The 23,878-nt window shown below is 39.1% G+C and overlaps 4 protein-coding genes and 1 pseudogene across 5 annotated transcripts in view; 3 read left to right on the forward strand and 2 right to left on the reverse strand.

Moving 5' to 3' along the window:
• The window catches only part of LOC111318851 (lupus La protein), an 85,296-nt gene extending 69,080 nt beyond the window's left edge, over positions 1 to 16,216 (forward strand). Inside the window, exons 13-14 of one of the 2 annotated variants that reach the window (XM_088744193.1) lie at positions 13,029 to 13,094; positions 14,862 to 16,216. In XM_088744193.1, coding sequence (XP_088600319.1) covers positions 13,029 to 13,094; positions 14,862 to 15,040 — 245 coding nt within the window. In that variant the 3' untranslated portion in view covers positions 15,041 to 16,216. The remainder of the gene's footprint in view (positions 1 to 13,028; positions 13,095 to 14,861) is intronic. The other variant, XM_088744192.1, reaches the window with a different exon arrangement.
• Positions 1,389 to 4,482, reverse strand: LOC148716935 (pyroglutamylated RF-amide peptide receptor-like; annotated as a pseudogene).
• On the forward strand, positions 6,639 to 10,436 carry LOC148716936 (pyroglutamylated RF-amide peptide receptor-like). The gene is made up of 2 exons (XM_088746025.1): positions 6,639 to 6,729; positions 6,969 to 10,436. The coding sequence occupies exon 2, from the start codon at positions 7,086 to 7,088 to the stop codon at positions 8,187 to 8,189; it is 1,104 nt and encodes a 367-aa protein (XP_088602151.1). The 5' UTR covers positions 6,639 to 6,729; positions 6,969 to 7,085; the 3' UTR covers positions 8,190 to 10,436.
• Positions 16,217 to 18,652: 2,436 nt separating the features above from the next.
• On the reverse strand, positions 18,653 to 20,427 carry LOC148716937 (pyroglutamylated RF-amide peptide receptor-like). The gene has a single exon (XM_088744646.1). The coding sequence runs from the start codon at positions 20,425 to 20,427 to the stop codon at positions 19,306 to 19,308; it is 1,122 nt and encodes a 373-aa protein (XP_088600772.1). The 3' UTR covers positions 18,653 to 19,305.
• A 2,995-nt stretch (positions 20,428 to 23,422) lies between these two features.
• Positions 23,423 to 23,878, forward strand: part of LOC148716938 (pyroglutamylated RF-amide peptide receptor-like) — a 2,612-nt gene continuing 2,156 nt past the window's right edge. Inside the window, exon 1 of the mRNA XM_088745576.1 lies at positions 23,423 to 23,878. This exon is cut by the window's right edge and continues 2,156 nt beyond it. Coding sequence (XP_088601702.1) covers positions 23,580 to 23,878 — 299 coding nt within the window. The 5' untranslated portion in view covers positions 23,423 to 23,579.

Here is a 23,878-nt window from a genome sequence, read left to right on the forward strand (position 1 = left end):
CCTACCACCCTCCAAAAAATACATCTTTTCATTGGAATACAGCTTTTTTTGGAGACAAAAAGGAAGGAAAAATGAGTTAAAAGTTTAAAAATGAATAAAAAATTCTTGTTCATTTAGTATTTACAAGTACAGCATTGCAGTCATCTTTTTGTTCACGGAGACGGAGAAATTTTCAGCTGAGTGGTGGTGGAGGAGGTCAAAAGAACCCTTGGGCTCCTCCCTCAACTACGTCACAGTTATATGGCTGTGAAAGGTTCTGACGCCAGTAACAGATTTCTGAGCGTGAAGTGTAAACAGTGCACTGGAGTCCTCTTCACTCTGATGATGACTTCCGCACAGGTTGTCGAAACGTCAGTCACTACCACCGACAACAGTCCTTCTCAGGACTACACTCACCCGGACGATCAGACTACACCTTCACATGTTACCCCCGGGTTCAAGCTATATACTACATGGAGTCCTCTTGGTTGGGTACGAACCCAGTTCAAATGTGTTGCTTTTTGTGGACGCACGGCTGAACCAAAAAAGGCTTAAATACATATCAATATAAAAACAATTAAAAAATATAAACGTAATATTTACAGGAAGCTGGGTTGGCGCAGTGGTGACGCATCCGCCTCCTACTGCGCTGGCCTGGATTCGTTTCTCAAATGGATCTTGCACACCCCGGGGGGTTTTTCCAATTTTCCTCCATCCATAAAATTAACACGCTTAATTCCAACTTGGTCTTGCACCCACACTCAGATTCTTTAGACAAAATCACATACTGACTGGTTATATTCTGAGTAAAATTCGTGCATCTTGACTCAGACTTACATGTAAGTCGGCGCAGAGAGACCTAACAGGTGCAACAGCGCGACCTTACAGTAATCGAGCCACCAAAAAGTAACCATTGACTGAGGGATAAGGAATAAAGTTGTAACACTTGCTACGGGTCTGTTCCTTCATCATCATCCTCATCAAGATTACAAATGGAGCGAGCGTTCCACAGCTTTACACAATTATCCAGGGGCGTAGCGTGAGATTTTGAAGGTGCACGCACAGCGCGGAAATTGGGAGTGCCGAAGACGCCCCAAGCTAGGGGGGTCTGGGGGGATTGCTCCCCCAGAAGATTTGAAATTTAGGGTTTCGAAAATGCCATTTCCAACTATTTCTGCAGAACTTTTTTTTATAAATGAATGCGACGAAAAATGCTGTAGTTAGTTGTTTATTTTACCCATCTCTAGAGTTTTAAGCTGAATGGGTATTGGCTTCCTAAAATAACTAGAGAGTTAACAACATGTTTCAAGTAGTGAACACTTTAGCAATTTTGGTCGATGCGCGATCCTAGCAAGCATATGGGTAGGATCAAACTTCTCTCAACTGCAATATTACACACCGCACTATAAACGGCTAGTGCGCCTAATGCGACTTTTCGTTTGGGATGTTGTTTTCCCTTTTCTTATTTACGATATCGACCTAAGATGGTTAAATTGTTGGCCCGGAAACAATTCAGATTTCAGAGGTGAATTTGTCTGGTGTCGTAGAAATCGGTTAAGAGGGAAATTAAGTTTAAGCTCGGTCTTCAAATGAGGAGCGGGCGAGGAAAAGGGAAAATGTGTACCCCCCATGTGGCCGAATGATATTGATAAAGCTCAAACTTTTGATTTCGCGGTGTGATGGTTTATTATCGAACCAAAGGATGTGAAAGGGTTAGCTAGAACATTTACTGGGCTCATATGCGACATGCGTAATATCAACAAGGAAGTGAGGATCGGACGTGTAAAAAGATAAGGTGATAAATTCTGTTTAGCCTACATGAAAGTATATACCTTATGTCCTATAATGAAGAAAAGCTAGAAAGTTAAAAAGTGATAAACACAAGAGATGCCTGCTTTTTAATGGATTTGCAAACTGTGTTTAATCTAGTTTGATTGTGGTATTTTATCGGTCTCAGCAATATCGAATCCATTTTTCTCAGCATGTCATTTTTAAAGCCTCGTCGGGGCGCGGGATATTTAGCTGCACAAGCGGTGAAATAAGAAAAACCTTTCCTTTCCGGTTCCTCGAAGCGGTTTCGATTAGATTTACACCACATCTCAGACAATGGAATTTTCTTTGCAATGTTCCCTCTAAATTAGTTTTATTCCTACCTACAAAAATTTATTTTATTGGCGATCGCCAACTCACACACAACTTACAGCACTTGAGTTATAGAAACCAGTTACATTACTCACAGTGTAATTGTGCTCGCTATGCTCTCTCTTAATTAGCTTTAGAAGTAACTAGCAAAATAACACAATTGTACAGTAGCAGTTACTTTCCGTGTTTATATGCCATCATCTCAAGGATGGTGGTGTTGAGGCACCATCATTCTTGAGATGAGGGCATATAACCCCCATTATAAAAAATGGAGTCACAATGGGGCGTTTCTTTTATAGAGCTTTCAAGAAATCTCCCAATCACCCAATCCCCTCGTTCCTCAGCGTTAAGGCGAGGTTCGAATCCAAAATGTCAAAACCGTGTTTAAGGACATATCGACAAGCGAGTGCTCGCGTAGCATCTAAGTTATTTCACACAGTGCAATGGCTCTCTAACGGATAAGTTATTATCAATTTCCTTGTTTAATGACGTAGCATAATTTGGTATCACGTCGATATAAAATGTTATTAAATAGCTGGCAGCGCCTGTGGGCAACTGATATGAAGCGAATCCTTTGTTCTGATTGGCTACCCGTGCGGGCAATAAGACAGGAGGGCCCATTTTACCCACTCAGGATTGCCCCCCTTTGATCCCGCGCAAAAGATAAAAGTGTGTGGAGCGGGGGTCTTAATCTCTTAGCCGTTAAACGGCCAAAAAATTTTAATCACTTTTTTTCTGCGTGTCACTTTATGTCAGTTTAGATTAACCGTAACCGTAAATTGGCGGGCCAAAATTTTTACCACTAGCCTTAAAAGCCATCGTACCATTCATACCCTCTCATTCGATTGAGGAATGAGCCTGAATTAGCCAAACCGCACACCTTTCTATTTACTTTTGTAACTGAGATGACCTCTCCCACAAGTCCGGCGGTTTGTTAAGGCTTCCCCGCCTTATAATTATGATGTCGTAATTTTTTGCGTTATTGTTAAAAAAAGGCAAATAAATGATAACGATAATGACGATAATGATACCCCAAGTCAAGATGGGAATGTTTTTGTTCTGAAAGGCTCTCCAATGAAGGAGTACCCTGCGAGTAGAGGCTTTTCAATCTTCCTAGATTAGTCTTCCCGACTAATCGAAGGGCCTCTGAGGGAGTAGAATGGCTCATCGTTTGTCACCATCTTTTCGTTGTCGGATTGAAGTTTGTTTTGTTTCCTTCATGCGTATCTCATCAGGACTCACTCGATGATTACATGAAACAACGCGACGCGAGCCAAAGCAGCAGCAGTTACAACAACAACAAGCAAATTTGACGCTGTTTCTCCTAAACTCAGGGCAAAAATATTCATACACCGCGGTATTTATCAAGGAGCTTGATGCAGGAGCTATAGCTGTTAGCCAAAACTGTAAGATTATCGTTTTTTCAAGCGCCAATCCCTCCATAACACGATACTTATCCAAAATGCTTAAAAAAATACTTGGTCCCCAGCAAAGAATAAATCCAAGGACCGCGAAAACCAATAGACGAATTGATTTTGATTTATGCTTTGCCACAGCGCGGTAAATGGCTCCAGTCTTGCTTCTTTTCCACAAGTGAACTGCAATTCTTGTGAATGCAACTATCATGTAGAAAAGAGGAATAAAAAAACGCTACAATAGAGTACACTGTTTGCGATAGTTGAATTCGCCAAGTACCAGTCGGTCTATCACATAGAATATATTCCCCGCACTCCTGAGTGATGTTGTCTTTCCAACAATATTTGATGCGGCAAACAGTTACACTTCATGAACAAACGAAATCGAAGATACCATGGCATATACCCAAATAGCTGCAACTATCAGTAAATATGACTTAAAAGGCGTGGAAATCAGACTCTTAAAGGGCTTTAGGATGTTTTTTTGTCTCTCCCAAGCAATGGCGACCAAAGTGCTAAAAATAGCTGCAGGGCAGGCGTGTTCAACGAAGATGGAAACTTTGCCTGTTACTGGATCCCTTTTTTCACGACCACTGATAAAATTCATGGCAAACACAAGATGGAACTAAAAATGAGTCAAGGTCAAATGAAAGATTAAAAAAACTGGAAACGTTTTTCGAGGGCCATTAGTTTATCAGTTTCATTACTGTCACATGTTACCCTCGTTAAATAAAGTCTTACTTACTTACTTACTTACTTTCCGCATTTGTCCACTTCGTAGCATAACATAGATCACGAATATGTCAAGGAGACCTCCAAAATGAAAGAGAATGAAAAACACAATTTTAGAACTAAGCCAAAACGACAACTCTACATATACGAGTTTAGGAAATGTGAGGTTTTGAGTGGTAGGGCTCAAGGTTGCGAACTCTAACGAGTCGTTCATTTAAGCTTTTGCGCAGCAGTTGCGATCGAAGCTGTATCAGCTTCGAGTGCAAACCACTCCACTTTTAAATGGTGATTGATGCACATACTAAGTTCCTCTCTTATTTAATCATTTAAAACGACGACAATTTAAAGAGCGACTCATGATCATAAAATACTCTGAGCCAATGGAGCCGAAGCAATGTCCCTTTTCGTGAACTAATATTTTAGGTTTATTGACAAAAGCCTCAGACAGTAACTAATTTAAAAGTGCTAAATCCGTTTTCTGAAATCTTTTGTGATGGTTATTACTCAGCGAGGGAGGAGTTTACATCTTAAACCTCGCTGTCATAAAGGAGGAATGAAAAAAAGCAATTAACGCTCAGACTTCTTTTGATTGCCAGACATTGTCAACAACTGTTTAAAATTCAAGATGAATCCAAAGAAAAAATTTTATTTCGCGTTAAGAAAAACCTCGTGCTATGATGGCAAGCTGTTGTGTTGTGTTTTGTGAAGAATAAAACTCTGGAACTTGACCACGTCTTCTTTGTTCCATTTAAATTAAGACCAAAAAAAATGATTGAGATTTTTTGTTTACTTTTTAGCGCTGCATCGTTCAGATCATTTCCTTTTTCAGCTGTTTGGCACACTTAGGGGAAAGACAAATACCATTAAGTAAAATAAGGAAATTCTATAAGATGAACCCTCGTCTGACGAGCGGCAAAGCAAAGGCCTTTTTTGCATTATAAGGGTTCAATTCAATCCACATGAAATTAACTAACTTTGTAAAAAAAGTACAATTATCATAAAGTTTTGAACACGCAATGCTATCAAGAAATAATCGTAAATCGAAATGATGATTGGTTTTTTTTTTAGTACTTTAGTTTGGTTTTACCGGCGACATTTATTCGAAAAGCTCTCTTACCTGCGGGTAAACAAAAAAAAAAGAAAAATTCCACCGAAGTTCCAGGGGAGCAAGCCTAAAGTAATAAGGGTTCGGGAAGACCTATTACGACTAGGTTTCGTAAAAACCAACTAGAGCAGTCACAAATATCGATCATAAGAAAGGAAAAAATGCACACACACACACACACACGCATACACGCACACATACACGCAGCACAAACACACACACGCACTACTGATGTGCGGGAAAACATGTATGACTAGGTCCCAATGGAATGTCGAAATAATTCGAAATTATATTGGCTTGATTCACTCTGCTCTGTGATTGGTCCAAAGAAATCGCGCTTCTCTCTCAACCAATCAGATACAAAACTAAAACCAATTACGACTTAGTCACCTGTGTTTTGGTCAGTGTGGTCTTTTACTTTGAGTTCTCATTGGTTCTTAAGGTTATTCAGTCCTTTCTTCTGAGTGGCTGTTATGATCGCCTTAGTTTTGGTTTAAAGACACTCAGTCAAAGGGCGCTCTAAAGTATAACAGAAGTAATCCGGAACTCGTTCCGGCTCTCCATAGTGAAAATTGCTTTTGTTATGGAGAAAATTAACATACATTGCGAATGGCAAAATTTCAGACAAATCCACCCAGACGGTTCTCGTATTTCTTTGCCCCACAGCAGGTTCCTATTCAATTTTTTTCATTTGCATTTCATGGACAAATGTTTCCCCTTCCTTGGTAGCAACAGAATAAACAACTTTTCCGGACTTTTAATTTACTAAAACGAACAACATGCAAAAAGCTAGATTTACCATCCATTTAAGTATCATCTGACATTTGTTAACATTGGACTCTCATAACTGTCTCGCGAAAGGAATTTTGACGACAGGTAGTTATTTTTTTAGGGATGAGAAATAAGAAATCCTACTTACATCTCACAACGGTTTTTGAGAACATCGAGAACAGTAATCGTGTTTGATTTTTCTAAGCCATCAAATAAACGCCAACTGGCAAAAAGACAAGAAGCGAAGCCAGCTGAACAGGATACAATAGTTTATCAAAACACTTCCCATCCAGGGTTTTACCTTTTAATAATTTTTTAGGTCAAATTGCTTTTATTCGTTTTGCGTAACAATCAGGATGGGCAATTACTCACTTTCATCATTGGGAAGTTGACATGCGTGGGGACATCTTAGTGACATGTTATTGACTTACTTCATGAACTCATGACTATATTATCAATATTTCATATTCTGCATAAGTTCGGTGTAAACAGAGGGAAGCTTTCTAACAAAGGAGTTCGACATTTGGAATATATTTCTGACTTGAACTTGTCTATCACCACGTCGTTCTCCACTTCCACCAACTGGTAAGCAACATAAAGTTTTCATTTTTTTTAACTTAATTACCAATCGCTCTGTACAATAGTACAGATATTTTACATTACATTGACAGAAAAACAGCTATCGTAAATAGAAGATTTTTTATTATAGAAACGTTAATTTGTTCTTGTTTTGCGCGATTTGGTCCAATGAGTGCTTGCTTTGCTTATCTTTGAAGAGATAGCTACAAACATTCCCACCTTCTTCCATTTTGTTCATTTTTCAGAGCGCACTCGTTATTTGCAAGATCATTTTAAACCGTGTTGACAATATCTTGCGCAAGGAAAAAGCTGACGATTCGAGAGTACTTTGGTGGAATTTGGTTCTATCAACCTAAACAAGAATGGAAACATTAAATGCGACAGTTGAAAATTTCACTTTTAATAACACAGAGTACTCCGGTCTGTGGACAGACGATTTCTTTTATAAATTTGCAGTGTTTTCTCTCGTTTTCTACGCCATTGTGTTCGGAGCCGGCGGCGTGCTAGACATATTCGTCATCTATGTTATGTTACGAAGTGGACAACTACGAAAAAATTTCGCCAGCTTTTTACTTTTTCATCTATCTGTGACTCATCTACTGTTTCATCTTGTGATCATCATGAATTTTACCGGGGATCTGCGTAGAAGGGATATTCAAGCTTGTAGGGCGTTTGCCTTCGTCGACCACGCATGCTCAGCCGCTATTTTTAGCACGTTAGTTGCTATAGCGTGGGACAGACATAAAAACATTTTACAGCCTTTTAGGAGTCTGATTTCCAAACCTCTTCGGTCATATTTAATGATGATTGGAGCGATCTGGATGTACGCCGTGTTATCATCTATTTCGTTTGTTCACAGTGTGTCAGTTCGGACTGTTACCTATTGTCGGACAGTGAGTGACAATGAAACATGTAGAGAGTACATGTTTTGTGAAATACCGCGGTCCAGTTGGCAAATTCGGCTCTCTGAAACGATTTATTTTATTGTGGCGTTTCTCTTCCCTCTTTCCTATATAGTAGTTGCATATACAAGAATTGCAGTTCGCTTGTGGAAAAGAAGCAAAAATGGAACCATTCATAGCGCCGTAGCAAAGCATAAATCAAAATCTATTCGCTTGTTGGTCGTAGCCGTGATTGGCTTTGTTCTTTGCTGGGGACCAAGTATTTTGGGGAACGTGGTGGAGACGTATCAAGATTTTGACCAAGTGCCTGAAGAAACGCAGTACTTTTTAATGGTGTGGTTCATGTTCATAGCGCCGGCATCAAGTTCTTGTGTAAATACCGCAGTGTATGCATTCTTTTGCCCTCAATTCAGGAAAAACAGCATCAAATTTGCCTGTTGTTGTTGTTGTTGCTGCTGCTGTAAATCGTGCCGTAATCACCGAATTAGTCCAGATGAAGAGATACGTTTACAAACAAGAAGGTGGCAAACTTCGATACGAAAACAGCAGGTCGAACCAAAATAAAGACTGAACTATTTTCTTTGTTGATTGGTTAAGCCCTCCGTCTTCGGGAACCATCTCAGCAGTGTAACCGTCGGTGTCCAATTTACACTTTCAACTTAGCTGATAAAACCAAAATTACCTTGTTACACACACCGACGCAGCACCACAGTTTGTTTGCCAACTTACCCCCTTCATAACCATCAGATGGATACCTTATGTACGAAGACATGTAATGCACCAATATTATGTAACCAAGCCTTAAGGCTTAAGTTACGTATAAGAACATTGCAAGAGTAGATTATGTTTCCCCATATTTAACATTTTACATAATTGACTCTGAGCTTAAGCCTGCTCTCAGCAGTTTTGTGTATACTTTATTACAGACCATAATATTTAAAAAAATTGACGTATACATAAGTCATAATTACTGAAAAATTTAAGGTTTTTAGGTGATCAAACAAACATGCATTCTGTGACGAGCGCAAGCTAGGTTGTCGCAAAGGATTCTATGGTAGCTATTAATTAAAGTAAAAATGTTGTAGGCGGGTTGACGAAAAAAAAAAGCTCATGTTACAATGAACAAAATGTTTCTCTCGCCTTCCTGGCTAAATCTTCGAATAGGCGGTCTATAATTTCGGAGCCTTACTCTTGAGCAGTTCAATCGCATTTTATTTGTAAAATGTAAGAAGGCCAATATACAAGTAACCGAAATATTATCGTACATGTAAATAATCGGTGTGTATTCACAGAAATAAACCTGAGTAGTTTTTTAGAAAAGCTTTTCAAGATAAAAATTAGTGACAATAATTTTGAACGACGTTTTGACCTCGCTGAGGTCATTTTCAAGCTGATTAAAAGGATAATTTTTACATATATGTACTAAATTCAAGACGTGGGAATGATAAAGGCGATAAAATATGAAAATAAGTAAATGCTAGGCGCAAAATAGAAGTGATAAAATTGCAAAGGAGACAATGCGAGTAAATTAATATGAGAGAATAAATTATTATGAATGGCAAATTGTCTTTTCTGGGAATTGAAATCATGCAACGAAATTGCCGTCTGGAAACGAGGGTGTTCAAGAAGCTATCTGGTACTGGTCACTTATTGCATTATCAGAGTCACGTCGACGTAAGATATAAACAATCTTGTGAAGGTGTAGTCTGATCGTCCGGGTGAGTGTAGTCCTGAGAAGGACTGTTGTCGGTGGTAGTGACTGACGTGTCGACAACCTGTGCGGAAGTCAGCATCAGAGTCAAGGGAATGATTGTTGTCAGTAGAATGTTCTTATTCCAGTTCGTGTGAAATGATCGGTTGGTTTTGCCGTGATGTTATTGGCTGTAAGACTCAAGTGACGTAAGTCGGTCGTGATTGGTCTGTTTCGATCTGTCGGTAAAGTTAGGTCGTTCTTTTTCGGTCGTTTGTGATGTTTATGTCGTGAATGAGTCGTTTGTATAGAGCGGGTAGTTGTTGACATCTGTTTAGGGGAGTCTGTTCTAAGTTAGTAAACCAGCTTTCCAGAGTCAGTCGTTGAAAATAGTCAGTGCTGTAGGTTAGGTAGGTTAGGCATTGCGCAGAGTCCCAGTCAATGTTGTGGTTGGTAAGTCGATGGTGTTCAGCAATGTGATTGCTGACATTGTATTGTATTGTATTGTATTGTAATCTTTATTTAGACACGATCAATTCATCAGCCTATAAAAATACATATCACATACGCTGAGATATTTAAAATTAAAACTACATACTATAACACTAAAGCTGTTTTCCGTGAATGCCGTGCGCTAGACTTTAAAAATGTCATTGATCTTACGTTTAAATAACCCCAGAGACTCTGTGTTCCTTATATCGCGTGGTAAACTGTTCCATAATGTGGCGCCATTGTAGCTAAAGCTTTTTCTGTAATAATTAGTGCGCGGTAATGGAACATTAAGCTTATTTTCAGAGTCCCTGAGGTCATAAGCAGAGTCACGCCACGTAAACTTTGAATATAGATACCTTGGAGCTAGCCCATGCAGACATCTAAACATCATGGTGGCTTTATGGATTTCCTGCTGGCGTGCAAGATTTTTCCACCCTAAAAACTCGAGTAGCTCAGTTGCATCAGCATCATAGTTAGAGAATGTCAACACACGGGCTGCTCTATTCTGCAATTTCTGCAGTTTGTCTCGTAGCGTTTTCCCACAGCTACCCCAAACAATGTCACAGTAATCAAAGTGAGGTTTTACTAAAGCTTGGTAGATGAGATGTAAGGTTGATGCTGGGATCAGGTGCCTAATTCGCTTTAGGGCCCCGATACCAGAGGCGATCTTTTTCGTTAGTTTTTCGATGTGACTATGCCAATCGAGTTTATCGTCTATTATTACACCAAGCGATTTTGTAGCTGAAACCTGGCTCACTTGAGTATTGTTCATTCTAATTGTTGGTAAAGCTGTGAGAGTATTCAGTCTCTGCCTCGACCCTATTAGCATGAATTCGGTTTTAGTCATGTTCAACGTGAGTTTGTTCGCTTGTAGCCAGTTGAAGACGTTTTCTAGGTCTTCATTTAGACAAAACTGAATGTTCTCAAGATTGCTTCCCGCATATGTGAGGTGCGTGTCATCGGCATACACTCTCGGTTTACAATTTGATAAGCAATTTGGAAGATCGTTGATATATAATAAGAACAATAATGGACCGAGGATGGTCCCTTGAGGGACGCCGCAAGTCAAGGAGTAGCTACTGGATAGCGACCCGTTGACAGAGCATTTTTGTGTTCGGTTTTCCAAATATGACTGAAACCATCTCAAAGATTTTCCATGTATACCATAATAGTTTAGTCTCGATAGAAGGATCTGATGATCAACAGTGTCAAAAGCTTTTTTCAAATCTAGAAAAATGACTCCATTGATTTTCTCGTCGTCAATATTATATGCCCAAGAATCTGTCGCTTCCAACAAAGCTGTTACAGTTGAATGATTAGCACGAAACCCTGATTGGTTTTGACATAAAATATCGTGCTCTTCCAAATAGGCATATAACTGTTCATAAACTATCCTTTCAAACACCTTCGCCATTATTGGAATCACCGATATTGGGCGGTAATTGTAAGCATCACCGCGGTCACCCTGTTTATAAAGAGGGGGTAATCCTTGCATATTTCCAGTCGTCTGGGAACGTCCCTTGGCTAATAGATTGATTGAAAATATCACATATCGGCACACAAATGAGATCAGCACATTCCCTGAAAAACCTAGCAGATATTTTGTCAAGGCCTGTTGCCTTTGACTTGTCTAGTTTATTTAAAAGTGAAAATACTTTAGTTGGATTGGTGGGTTGGAGCTTAAACCATTTATCTGTTGCGGTAAGATATCTTTGATAGCTACCACTATCACAATTTATCTCACTGGCAAGTTTTGGACCAATATTAGCAAAGTGGTTATTGAGTTCGTTTGATAGCTCCAACGGATTAGTTATCGTTAATCCGTTCACTTTTAGTGACGCCACTGGCGTTTTCCCTTTCACCTTTCACTGGCGTTTTCCCATCACCTTTCCTCGTCGCCCGTCTGTGTTCAGTCAGTCTTGTTGTGAGGTTTCTGCCAGTCTCACCGATGTAGGAGGCTTGGCAGTCGGAACAATTGATCTTATAAATCGTCCCCTGTCTGTTCCTCGGTTCGTCTTTGTGTTTAACGTTGGTTAGTAACTGACGTAGTGTGGTGATGGGTTTGTGGGCGACGCGGATATTGAAGGGTAGTAAGATGCGCGAGATGTTTTCAGACATGCCTTTTATGTACGGTATGGTTGCTGTAGTCGTAGGGGTTGCGGTGTCGTTTGTTTCGGTAGTGGTAGTGGGCCGGTGAGTGTTTCGTCGGATGAAGTCGTTGTTGTAGTTGTTTTTCGTAAAAACACGGTGAAGGTATTTGTTCTCGTCGGATAAGCTGTCTGTTGAGTCACATACTAGTTGTGCGCGTCCTGTTAGAGTTCTGATAGTTGTGGCTTTGTGTGATGTAGGGTTGTAGGATGACTCGTCTAGTAATCTGTCGGTGTGTGTCGGTTTCCTGTAAACTGTCGTTCGTAATGAGTTGTCGTTGTGGCGTAGCAGGCAGTCTAGAAAAGGAAGTTTGCCATTCTCTTCGACTTCTCTGGTAAACTGTATGTCAGTGCTTTGTTCGTTAAGGTGGTTGTGGAATGCGTCAATTTCGTCGTGTCGAACGGCGGTGAATGTGTTGTCGACGTAACGTAACCAAAACCGTATCGTTTGTCGGCAAGTCGAAAGGGCGCGTTCCTCGATGTTCTGCATCACAATTTCTGCTATAACAACAGAAACTGGAGACCCCATGGCAGTGCCGTGTAACTGTTTGTAGTGTTTACCGTTGTACTAAAAGTAAGTAGACGTTAGGCAAATGTTTAGCAAGTCCATGATGTCGTCTGTCGGTAGCGGTAGTGGGTCGGTAGATTGTCAGATTGCAGTCTCAGTGCATTGTAATGCCAATTGAAGTGGAATACTTGTGATCAGTGATTTCACATCAAATGACACTAGTTTGTAGTCGTCAGGTATCTGAACAGTCTTGGTAGCGTTAATGAAGTCTTCAGTGGATTGTAGTTTATGTCTGGATTTGTCGGTTAGCGGTTGTAGTATTGTCGTCAGGTACTTGGATAGTTGGTATGTGGGAGAGCCACAGAAAGAAACAATAGGTCGCATCGGGAAACCAGGTTTGTGTAGTTTCGGCAAACCGTAGAGTTTCGGTGGCTACCCTTCAATATCCGCGTCGCCAAAAGACGCTGACAACGCTGTTAAATTCTCTTTGTGATTCCTTCCCCTGCCCTAAACTTGCAGATAAATTCTTTACTCAAGTATATCTGTATAATTATTTGCTTTTGAAGGTGAGGAAGAAAAGAATTACTGGTTAAAAGCTAAAGAAGACAGAGAAACAGCCAAGCAAAAGGAAGGTAACCATTAACATCAGCGGGTCTTGTCGTTAATGTTCTGGAAAGTTAAGATACAAGTATTCTGTGCCTCAGAGACAATAATTTTTCATTCTATGTGTCCCTTTAAAGGACACGGGTTCTTTCCATTGGCTTTTCATTTCTTCTACAGAGAAATTAACCAGGGTTGGGTTGTTCAAGGTGGGTTAGGATAACCCGGGATTAATGTGAAATTTAATTTCAGATCTGAAACCTTTAAAAGAAATGCAGTGTAATTCCATTTCTCTGCAATTTTATGATTGAATGCTCTGAAAAGGATTGGGTAAATTATCCCAAAAAGACTTTTGAAAAGAGAGAGATATAGAAACTGACAGAGCTGAATAATGAAATGCTACGTCAGAGGGTATGCGGTCGACAACGTGGGCTGAAGTGTCCTAGGTCTAAAATTTAGCAAAATTGGCGGAAAATAATAAGGGCTGACTTTTAAAACCGAGCAACTCTGTTTTCGTCGAATGCACTTTCCTATTTCCAGAGGTTTTAGGGAGAAAATTAATTTTTTTAAGTTTTTAGGGGATGTACCAAGTTTTTGAAGTTTGTTCTGTTAAAGAAAAGCGGCAAAGAAAACGACGCCTCCAAGCAACAGAATAGGAAATCAACCATGCGAACGACTCAAAGTCCGTGTTTCCGCGGCAAAACCTAGCGCATGCGTATACGCTATTCAGCTCTGTCATATAAACCTGGATTTGTATTTAACTCTGGGTTAGCTCTAATCGGCCTTCGAACAACTGGGCCCAGGAGGAGTGATCAGCATCAATTTTCTCCTTTCAATGTCACCCCGGAATCAAACATCAACATCTATTGGTTCATGATTGTTAGATAAATTCTCCTTGTCATTGCCAAAAGGAATTTTTAGAGAGCATTTTGGAGAATATACACATTGATGTAAGGGGTTAAGAGTGATTAGTATTTAATTTCTCTCTACATTATCAGTACTGTACAAACATCCAGGTTATAGGAATACAGGAAATGATTACCAACTTAAGAAGCTATGGACTGGTAAACAAATACCATGGGAAGTGTAGAAAGAACAGTACATACATCTTATTAGACGTTTTGTTGTGTAGTATCGCTGAGTATTTTTACGAGTTGTGCCGTATTTTGACGAGCCCGTAGCGCGAGTCAAAATACAAATAACGAGTAAAAATACTCAGCGATACTACACAACAAAACGTCTAATAAGTTATTTCTTATCCAACAGACCAAACTGTTATTTCAGTGCGGGCGAATCTCGCGGATATTTATTTACGGGTAGTGCGTGACAGAAGTATGCGAAGCGGAACGGAATTGGCTAGTTGTTGTGTTGCTGTTTCTATTTTCTTCATTAAATGAAGAAATTTTCTGGTCGTCAAGCTGTTTTTCTTCGTTCGATTCATCTAATGAACTTGGATCTATATTTGCCAGCCATTCTGACTCTTCTTCGTCGGAAATATGATTCCAATTGTCCGCCATTTGTTTTTTTTTTTCGTAACTACAATCCAATTCTTCGCTTGCGCAATGCGAGAAAACCTGTTTAACCGGTACTCTACAATAGACGAGTACAAATACCGCGTGATATTTGTACTCGTCTATGGCGTTATTTGTACTCTTCTAGGTGTAGTTGGATAATAAATACTGATACTGGAGTATAAAGAGTTTGAGAGGTACTTAAAGTACCCCCTTTGTGTATTTGTTAGTAGTGAATCGGTAATTTCTCTTTTTTTTCTTTCCTTTTTCTTGTTTTTTTTCGTATAGGAAAGAAATTTAAAGGAGGATCAGGCGGCCGAGGTGGTCGGCTTGAAAGAAAAAGACGAACTTCCGACATGCTTGAGGGAAAACGAAACGAAGGAAGCGACGAAAAATCAACAGCAACTCACACGAGATTTGACGAAGAAGAACCTACCGCTAAGAAAGCGAAGACAGACGATGATTGATCTCAAGGGACTCGTCGTATGCACTGGGCATATGCAACCAACCTCTAGTTTTTATTGCTTTAGTTTTGGTACATTTTTACTTCTCAAGAACGAGATGTTTATGTTTTACACTAACTTATTATACAAGCTCTTTCTCAGAGCTGTCATCTTATTGGTCGAACAGTAGGGATCAGACGGCGCTGTTTCAAAGCGTTTGTTTGAGTTCGGATAGAAACTTGGCCCCTTTACTCAGGGCTGTTTTTGTTTGCTTGATTTTATATTATCAAACCAATCAAGCTTTGGGAGAAATTGCATTTCTCCCAAGCTTGTGTAACTGTGGCGCTGGCCAAACTCAGGGAACTTGACTAGGGGTTAAACAGATTTGCCCTCTAAGAGGTACTGATTTGCTTAAGATTCCTCAAAAATGGAGTAAAAAGGTGATACCCTTTGTATACGAGAAGTTTTTTTAAGGAAGGGTTATAAAACAATGATGTAGCTTTATTAAAGCGGAAGAAAATCAACGAATTTTCTTACAATTTCTTCACGTTGTCATTCACTTGATTTAAAAGAATTTGTAAATTGTTTTATAGAGCGCTTTTCGATTGATTATCGTAAGACCAAAACCAAAGTAATCACAACAACCAATCAGAAGAAAGGAAACTACCTTTAAGAACCAATGAGAAGTTAAAGTAAGAAAGCACACAGCCCAAAGCGCGGGAAAACGCGTGCGACCAAGTTTTGATCGGAATAAGTTTTGCATGATTGGTTTAGAGAATGGTGAGAGTTTTCTGGTCCAAGCACAGAGCGAAGTAAATTAAACCAAACCGGTTGCTTTCGACACTGGATCGAAAACTGCTTTATTAGAAGCATTACTCGCCCAATTCTTTACCTGATACTTACTCCAATAAGTGAAGCTGGAGACTCTGGAAATGGTGTCCTGTTTACTAATTACTTTTGACGGAGAGAAATCTTTTTCCAACTCAATTTTGATGTGTTTATATTTTACTTTAAGTTCATCGTGATCAGCCCGATACTTCTTTTTATTTGAGTAGCGTCTTATAATGACAAAAACTTACATTAATAATGAACTTACACTTATTAACTTGATGTCAATAACCTCATAAGTTACCTTTTTATGCTTTATGTTGTGGCTCACCTACGCTACTGAATAAGATGTAATAAACGAAGTTGACCTAATTACACTTGCCCACCGATTGTGTCATCGATGTGAAGTTCTACCCTTTTTTTGGATGTTGCAATATCCACCAAGGAAGGGCCTCCTCAAGTTGGCCGCCCAGAGTCCGAGATGTCACCAGACCACTCTTTCCTTTCTTGACATTCGTTAAGTTGCTGGGCTAGCCTGGTTACAAAGTTTTGGCTACATACACCAGGAATCTTCTTATTTCCTCTTTCAAAGTGATTAAGGAGAACAAAGCTCAACGCATACGAAAGTGGTTTGTATTTCTCTAATTCCCATAACATTATTGCTAATGCCCAATACTTATTTTTTCTTCTGTCTTTGTCAAACTCTAATATTTGTCATTACCAAATATTGAACAACAATTATTACTGAAAACGTGGAATGAAGTTGATTTACTGAGTCGAGTTACGTTTACTACTGCACACGCCGGATTTTTTATTGTCTCAGCGGCAGCCACATTTTGAAGGTATTGCGTTGAACCAATATTCTGTTTGGACTGTTCCATTACTTACCCTGGTAACCCAAAGTCCCGTATATTCCTCAGGAACACAACAAGGCGTCTTAAACTTTCTCTTCTTATCGGCAGAGAGCGGAACATTAGACAAACTAGCCATCTCGCGTAACAGCAGGCCATAAATGTTATTTATTCCTCCAGCTTTTAAGTCCATTGTGAAGGCTGATGGGGTGCATGCGCCGTAACAGAAGGCAAATGTGACCGGTAGTCTCGGTGCTACTATGATGCGGCTCAGATTCAAGTTGCCCCATGTTCCACGAAAGGTGTGTACCTTGCATTTTGACTGGCTAGATAGATGGCCTGATTCTAGAGAAAGATAATTTCTTTGTAAGGCCTATAGAAGTTTGTGGGTTAGTCGGTGTGTGCGAGCATGCAGGCCTTTACTTGTGTTTTTAAAGAGACGAAAAAACATATATCCTCGCTAGAGATTGCAGGACAGTAAGTCTGTGTTGGAAAACATCAGTGCACTCTTTGTTGGTGCATCAGTTACTCTTCGGTTAAAAGTCTACGCTACACGGCCGTGCTGATGTCCCATGCGCTTAATAGCAAGACGAGAAGTGATTCATACTACTACTACTACCACTACTACTATTACTACTACTACTACTACTACTACTACTACTACTACTACTACTACTAATAATAATAATAATAATAATAATAGTAATACTAATAATAAACAACTTTATTTAACGAGGGTAACACATGACAGTAATTCAACTGATGGACTTGTGGCCCTCAAATAAATCAAACAAAGATTTTAAATAAACATAAAGAGCATGAAAATCCCCACTGGCAAGAGGCAGACAAGTAGGCTATTTACAGAGCGCAGCCGAAGAGTTGAACTTGGGGCAACCGAGAACAAATCCAGCGAGTAGTAGGATGAAGGACTCGAACCCGGGCCACCGGATTACAAATCCAGCACCCTAACCACTTGGCCACGCTGCCTCCTATATATTGACATGCAGAAAAGTTCACTTTTAGCTTCCTTTGGACTCTGTTCTTCTTTGAGCCTTTTCATTGTTACATCCTCAGAAACAGCGATGAAGACTACTGTGGACAAGATCAAGGCATATGAAAATTTTCTCAACATATTTCAAGCGGTGAACACTTTGCCAATTTTTGGGCGATGCGCGATCCTAGCAAGCGTATGGGTAGGATCAGACTACTTTCAATTGCAAGATTACACACCGCACTATAAAAGGCTAGTGCGCTTAATGCGACTTGTCGTTTGGGATGTGTTTTTCCTTTTTTTTTATTGATGTTATCGACCTAAGATGGTTAAATTGTTGGCCTGGGAACAAATCAGATTTAGAAGGTCGATTTGTCTGGTGTCGTAGACATCGGTTAAGAGGGAAGTTAAGTTTAAGCTCGGTCTTCAAGTGAAGAGCAGGCGTGGAAGAGGAAAAATGTGTATCCCCCGACGCGGCCGAATGATATTAATGAGGCTCGAACTTTTGATTTCGCGGTGTGATGGTTTTGTCATCGAACCAAAGAATGTGCAGTAGTTAGCTAGAACATTTACTGAGCTCATATGCGACATGCGCAATATCAACAAGGAAGTGAGGATCGGACGTGTAAATAGATAAGGTGATAAATTTTGTTTAGCCTACATGGAAGTATAAAACCTTGTGTCCCTAAATGAAGAAAAGCTAGAAAGTTAGAAAGTGATAAACACAAGAGTTGTCTGCTTTTTGATGGATTTACAAACTGTGTGTTGAAGCTAGTTTGATTGAGGTATTTTATCGGTCTCAGCAATATCGAAGCCATTTACCTCAGCATGTCCTTTTTAAAGCTTTGTTAGGGCATGAGATATTTAGATGTGCAAGCGGTGAAATAAGAAAAGCCTTTCCTTTCCGGTTCCTCAAAGCAGTTTGGATCAGATTTACACTACATCTCAGACAATGGAACTTCCCTCTAAATTAGCTTTAATCCTACCTAAAAAATTTATTTTATTGGCGATCGCCTACTTACTCACAACTTACAGCAATTGAGTTATATAAACCAATTACATTACTCACAATGTAATTCTGCTCGCAATGCTCTGTCTTAATAAACTTTAGAAGTAACTAGCAAACTAACATATTTGTACAGTAGCAGTTATTATCCGTGTTTATATGCCCTCATCTCAAGGACGATGGAAGTTGAGGGAGTTATGAAAAACGGAGTCACAATTGACAAATTTTAACCGTTAGTCGTACAAAAAATTAACCGTAAAATTTCTTCCTTTTTTTCTGCGTGTCACTTTGTGTCAGTTTGGTATACCGTAACCGTAAATTGGCGGTCCAAAATTTTAACCACTAGCCTTAAAAGCTATCATCCCATTCAGACCCTCTCATTCGACGGAGGAATGAACCTGAATTAGCCAAGCCAAACACTTTTATATTTACTTTTGTAAGTGAGATGACTTCACCCACACGTCAGGCGGTTTGTCGAGGCTTCCTCACCTTATAATTATGATGTTGTTCTTTTTTTTTTCGCTATTATCAAAAAAAAGGCAAATAAATAATAACGATCATGATGATTATAAAGCCTCAAGTCAAGATAGGAATGTTTTTGTTCTGGAATGGCTCATCGTTTGTCACCGTCTCGTCGTTGTCGAATTGAAATTTGCTTTGTTTCCTTCATGCGTATCTCATCAGGATTCACTCGATGATTATATGAAACAACGCGACGAGAACGAATACAGCAGTAGCAAAAACAACAAGCAAATTTTACGCTGTTTTTCCTAAACTCAGGGCAAAAAAATGCATACACCGCGGTATTTACCAAGGAGCTTAATGCAGGAGCTATAGCTGTTAGCCATAACTGTAAGATTATCTTTTTTTCTAGCGCTAATTTGTCCACAACACGATATTTATCAAAAATGCTTAAAAAAATACTTGGTCCCCAGCAAAGAATAAATCCAAGGACGGCGAAAAGCAACAGACGAATTGATTTTGATTTATGCTTTGCCACAGCGCTGTGAATGGCTCCATTCTTGCTTCTTTTCCACAAGCGAACTGCAATTCTTGTGTATGCAACTATCATGTAGAAAAGAGGAATAAAAAACGCTACAATAGAGTACACTGTTTGCGATAGCTGAATTTGCCAAGTACCAGTCGGTCTATCACATAGAATATATTCCCCGCACTCCTGAGTGATGTTGACTTTCCAACAATATTTGATGCGGCGAACAGTTACACTTTGAACAAACGAAATCGAAGATACCATGGCATATACCCAAATAGCTGCAACCATCAGTAAATATGACTTAAAAGGCGTAGAAATCAGACTCTTAAACTGCTTTAGGATGTTTTTTTGTCTCTCCCAAGCAATGGCGACCAAGGTGCTAAAAATAGCTGCAGGGCAAGCGTGTTCAACGAAGATGGAAACTTTGCACATTACTGGATCCCTTCTTTCAAGACCACTAATAAAATTCATGGCAAAAACAAGATGAAACAAAAAATGAGTCGAGGACAAATGAAAGATTAAAAAACTGAAAAAGTTTTTCCGCAATTGTCCACTTCGCAGCATAACATAGATCACGAATATGTCAAGGACAGTTCCAAAATGAAAAAGAATAGAAAACACAATTTGAGAGCTTAGCCAAAACGACCACTCTACATATTCGTGTTTAGGAAATGTGAGATTTTGAGTGGTAATGCTCATGGTTGTGAACTCTAACGAGTCATTCATCTTAGCTTTTGCCATCACGGTAACAGCTTCAAGTGCAAACAAACCACTCCACTTTATAATGATGATTAATGCACATACTAATTTTCTTTCTTATTTAATCCTTTAAATAGATGACTTATAGAGTACTCTGAGCCAATGGGGCCAAAGCAATGTCCCTTTTCGAGAACTAATATTTTAGGTTTATTGATAACAGCCTCCGACAGTAACTAATTTAAAAGTACCAAGTCCGTCTTTTGTAATCTTTTGTAATGGTTATTACTCAGCGAGGAGTTTCCATCTTTAACCTCGCTCTGATAAAGGAGGAATGAAAGAAAGCAATTAACGCTCAGACTTCTTTAATTGCCAGACAGTGCCAAGAACTGTTTAAAATTTAAGATAAATCCAAACAACAAATTTGATTTCGCGTTAAGAAAAACTTCGTGCTATGATGGCAAGCATTTGTGCGGTGTTTTGTGAAGAATAAAACCCTGGGACTTGACCACGTCCTCTTTGTTCCATTTAAATTAAGACAAAAAAAAAATGATTGAGATTTTTTTGTTTACTTTTTAGCGCTACATTGTTCAGATAATTTGTTTTTTCGGCTGTTTGGCACACTTAGGGAGAAGACAAATACCATTAAGTGAAATAAGGAAATTTTAAAAGATGAACCCTCGTCTGAAGAGCGACAAAGCAAAGGGTTCTTTCAGTGCATTATAAAGGGTTCAATTCAATCCACATGAAATTAACTAACCTTCTAAAAAAGTACAATTATCATAAAGTTTTGGGCACGCAGTGATATCACGAATTAATCCTAAATCGAAATGGTAAAGGCGTTTTTTTTCCTTCTCAGCCCCAATTCCGAACGTCATTCGCTTACACGTTTTTCAATACTTACAAGTCAACGATGAATTTTTATACACTCATGTCATGAAAGTGAAGTCTTCCTGGATGCAATTAGCATAAGAATGATAAATAGAGGCTGATAGCGTTTTTCGCCCTTGGGATAAGGTTTTTTTAATCTATTGGTTTTCTTAGTTTTCGGCTAATGTCTTTTTGTCGAAACTTTAATTTTCAGGGGTCTTTTCATATTGATTTGCACATAAAAAAGAAAATTTTACATCTCGTTATATTTTTTCACAAATAAGAGCAGTGAATACAGAACGAATTGTTTCTCGATATTTTTCAAGCATTTTGAAATTGTTATTGATTGATCAAAAATCTTGGATTATATTAGTTTTGATGTACTCTGCTCTGTCATTGGTCAAGGAATCTCACGCCACTCTTTCAGCCAATCAGATGCAAAACTAGAACAAGTCACGACTTGGTTGCGTGCGTTTTCCCGCACTTTTAGACAGTTTGGCTGTTTTTACTGCGAGTTTCCTTTCTTTTGAATGCTTTTTTTGAATACTTTAGTTTGGTTTAACGCCATCCATTCGAAAAGCTCTCTTATCTGCAGGTAAACAAAAAAAAAAAAAAAAAAGAAAAATTTCACCGAAGTTGGAGCAAGCCTAATGTAATGAGGGTTGGGAAAGACCTATTCCGACTAGGTTTCGTAAAAACCAACTAGAGCAGTCACAAAGGCCGATCATAAGAAAGGAAAAAATGCACACACATACACACACACACACACACACACACACACACACACACACAGACACACACACGCACGCACACACACACACGCACACACACAAGCACACACACAACACACACAAAAACGCACACACTAATGACATGCGGGAAAACATGTATGACTAAGTCCCAATTGAATGTCGAGATAATTCGAAATTATATTCTTTTGATTCACTCTGCTCTGTGATTCGTCCAAAAAAATCGCACTTCTCTCTCAACCAATCAGATACAAAACTAAAACCAATTACGACTTCGTCACCTACGTTTTGGGCAGTGTGGTCTGTTACTTTGAGTTCTCATTGTTTCTTAAGGTTATTCAGTCCTTTCCTCTGATAGGCTGTTATGATCGCCTTAGTTTTGGTTTTAAGACACTCAGTCAAAGAGCGCCCCAAAGGAAAACCGAAGTAATCCCCAATTCCTTTCGACTCTCCATAGTGAAAATTGCTTCTGTTATGGAGAAAATTAACATACATTGCGAATGGCAAAATTTCAGACAAATCCAGACGGTTCTCGTATTCATTCTTTGCCACACAGCAGGTTCCTATTCAATTTCTTTCATTTGCATAGCAACTGAATAAACAACTTTTCCGGACTTTTAATTTACTAAAACGAACAACAAAAAGCTAGATATACCATCCATTTAAATATGATCTAACATTCGTCAGCACTGAACTCTTATGACTATCTCGCGAAAGGAATTTTGACGATAGATAGTTATTCTTTTTAGGGATGAGAAATATGAAATCCTACGTACATCTCACAACGGTTTTTGAGACCATCGAGAACAATAATCGTGTTTGCTTTTTCTAAGCCATTGAAAAAACGTCAACTGGAAAAAACACAAGAGGCGAAACTAGCTGAACAGGATACAATAGTTATCTAAACACTTCCCATCGAGGGTTTTACCTTTTAATATCTTTTTAGGTCAGATTTTTCTTTTTTCGTTTTGCGTAACCATCAGGAGGGGCTCGAGCAATTACAACTTTCATCATTGGGAAGCTGACATGCGTGGGGACATCTTAGCGACATCTTATTGACTTACTTCATGAAATCATAACTATATATAATATCAATATTTTATATTCTGCCTAAATTCAGTGTAAACAGAGGGAAGCTTTCTAACAGAAGAGTTCCACATTTCGAATATATTTCTGACTTGAACTTGTCTATCACAACGTCGCTCTCCACTTCCACCAACTGGTAAGCAACACAAAGTTTTAATTTTTTTTTAACTTAATTACCAATCACTGTACAATAGTACAGATATTTTACATTACATTGACAGAAAAACAGCTATCGCAAATAGAAGATTTTTAATTAAAGAAACGTTACTTCAGTTTCCTCTTGTTTTGCGTGATTTGGTCCAATGAATGTATAAGGTTTTGAAGAGATAGCTACAAACATTCCCACCTTATTCCATTTTTTTCATTTTTCAGGGCGCACTTGCTATTTCCAAGATCATTTTAAACCCTGTCGACAATATCTTGCGCAAGGAAAAAGCTGACGATTCGAGAGTACTCTGGTGGAATTTGGTTCTATGAACCTAGTAAACAAGAATGGAAACATTAAATGCGACAGTTGAAAATTTCACTTCTAATAACACAGAGTACTCCGGTCTGTGGACAGACGATTTTTTTTATAAATTTGCAGCGTTTTCTCTCGTTTTCTACGCCATTGTGTTCGGAGCCGGCGGCGTGCTAGACATATTCGTCATCTATGTTATGTTACGAAGTGGACAACTACGAAAAAATTTCGCAAGCTTTTTACTTTTTCATCTATCTGTGACTCATCTACTGTTTCATGTTGTGATCATCTTGAGTTTTACCGGGGGTCTGCTTAGAAGGGATATTCAAGC

The sequence above is a fragment of the Stylophora pistillata genome, chromosome 14 (genome assembly GCF_964205215.1).
Source record: "Stylophora pistillata chromosome 14, jaStyPist1.2, whole genome shotgun sequence".
Taxonomy (NCBI): domain Eukaryota; kingdom Metazoa; phylum Cnidaria; class Anthozoa; order Scleractinia; family Pocilloporidae; genus Stylophora; species Stylophora pistillata.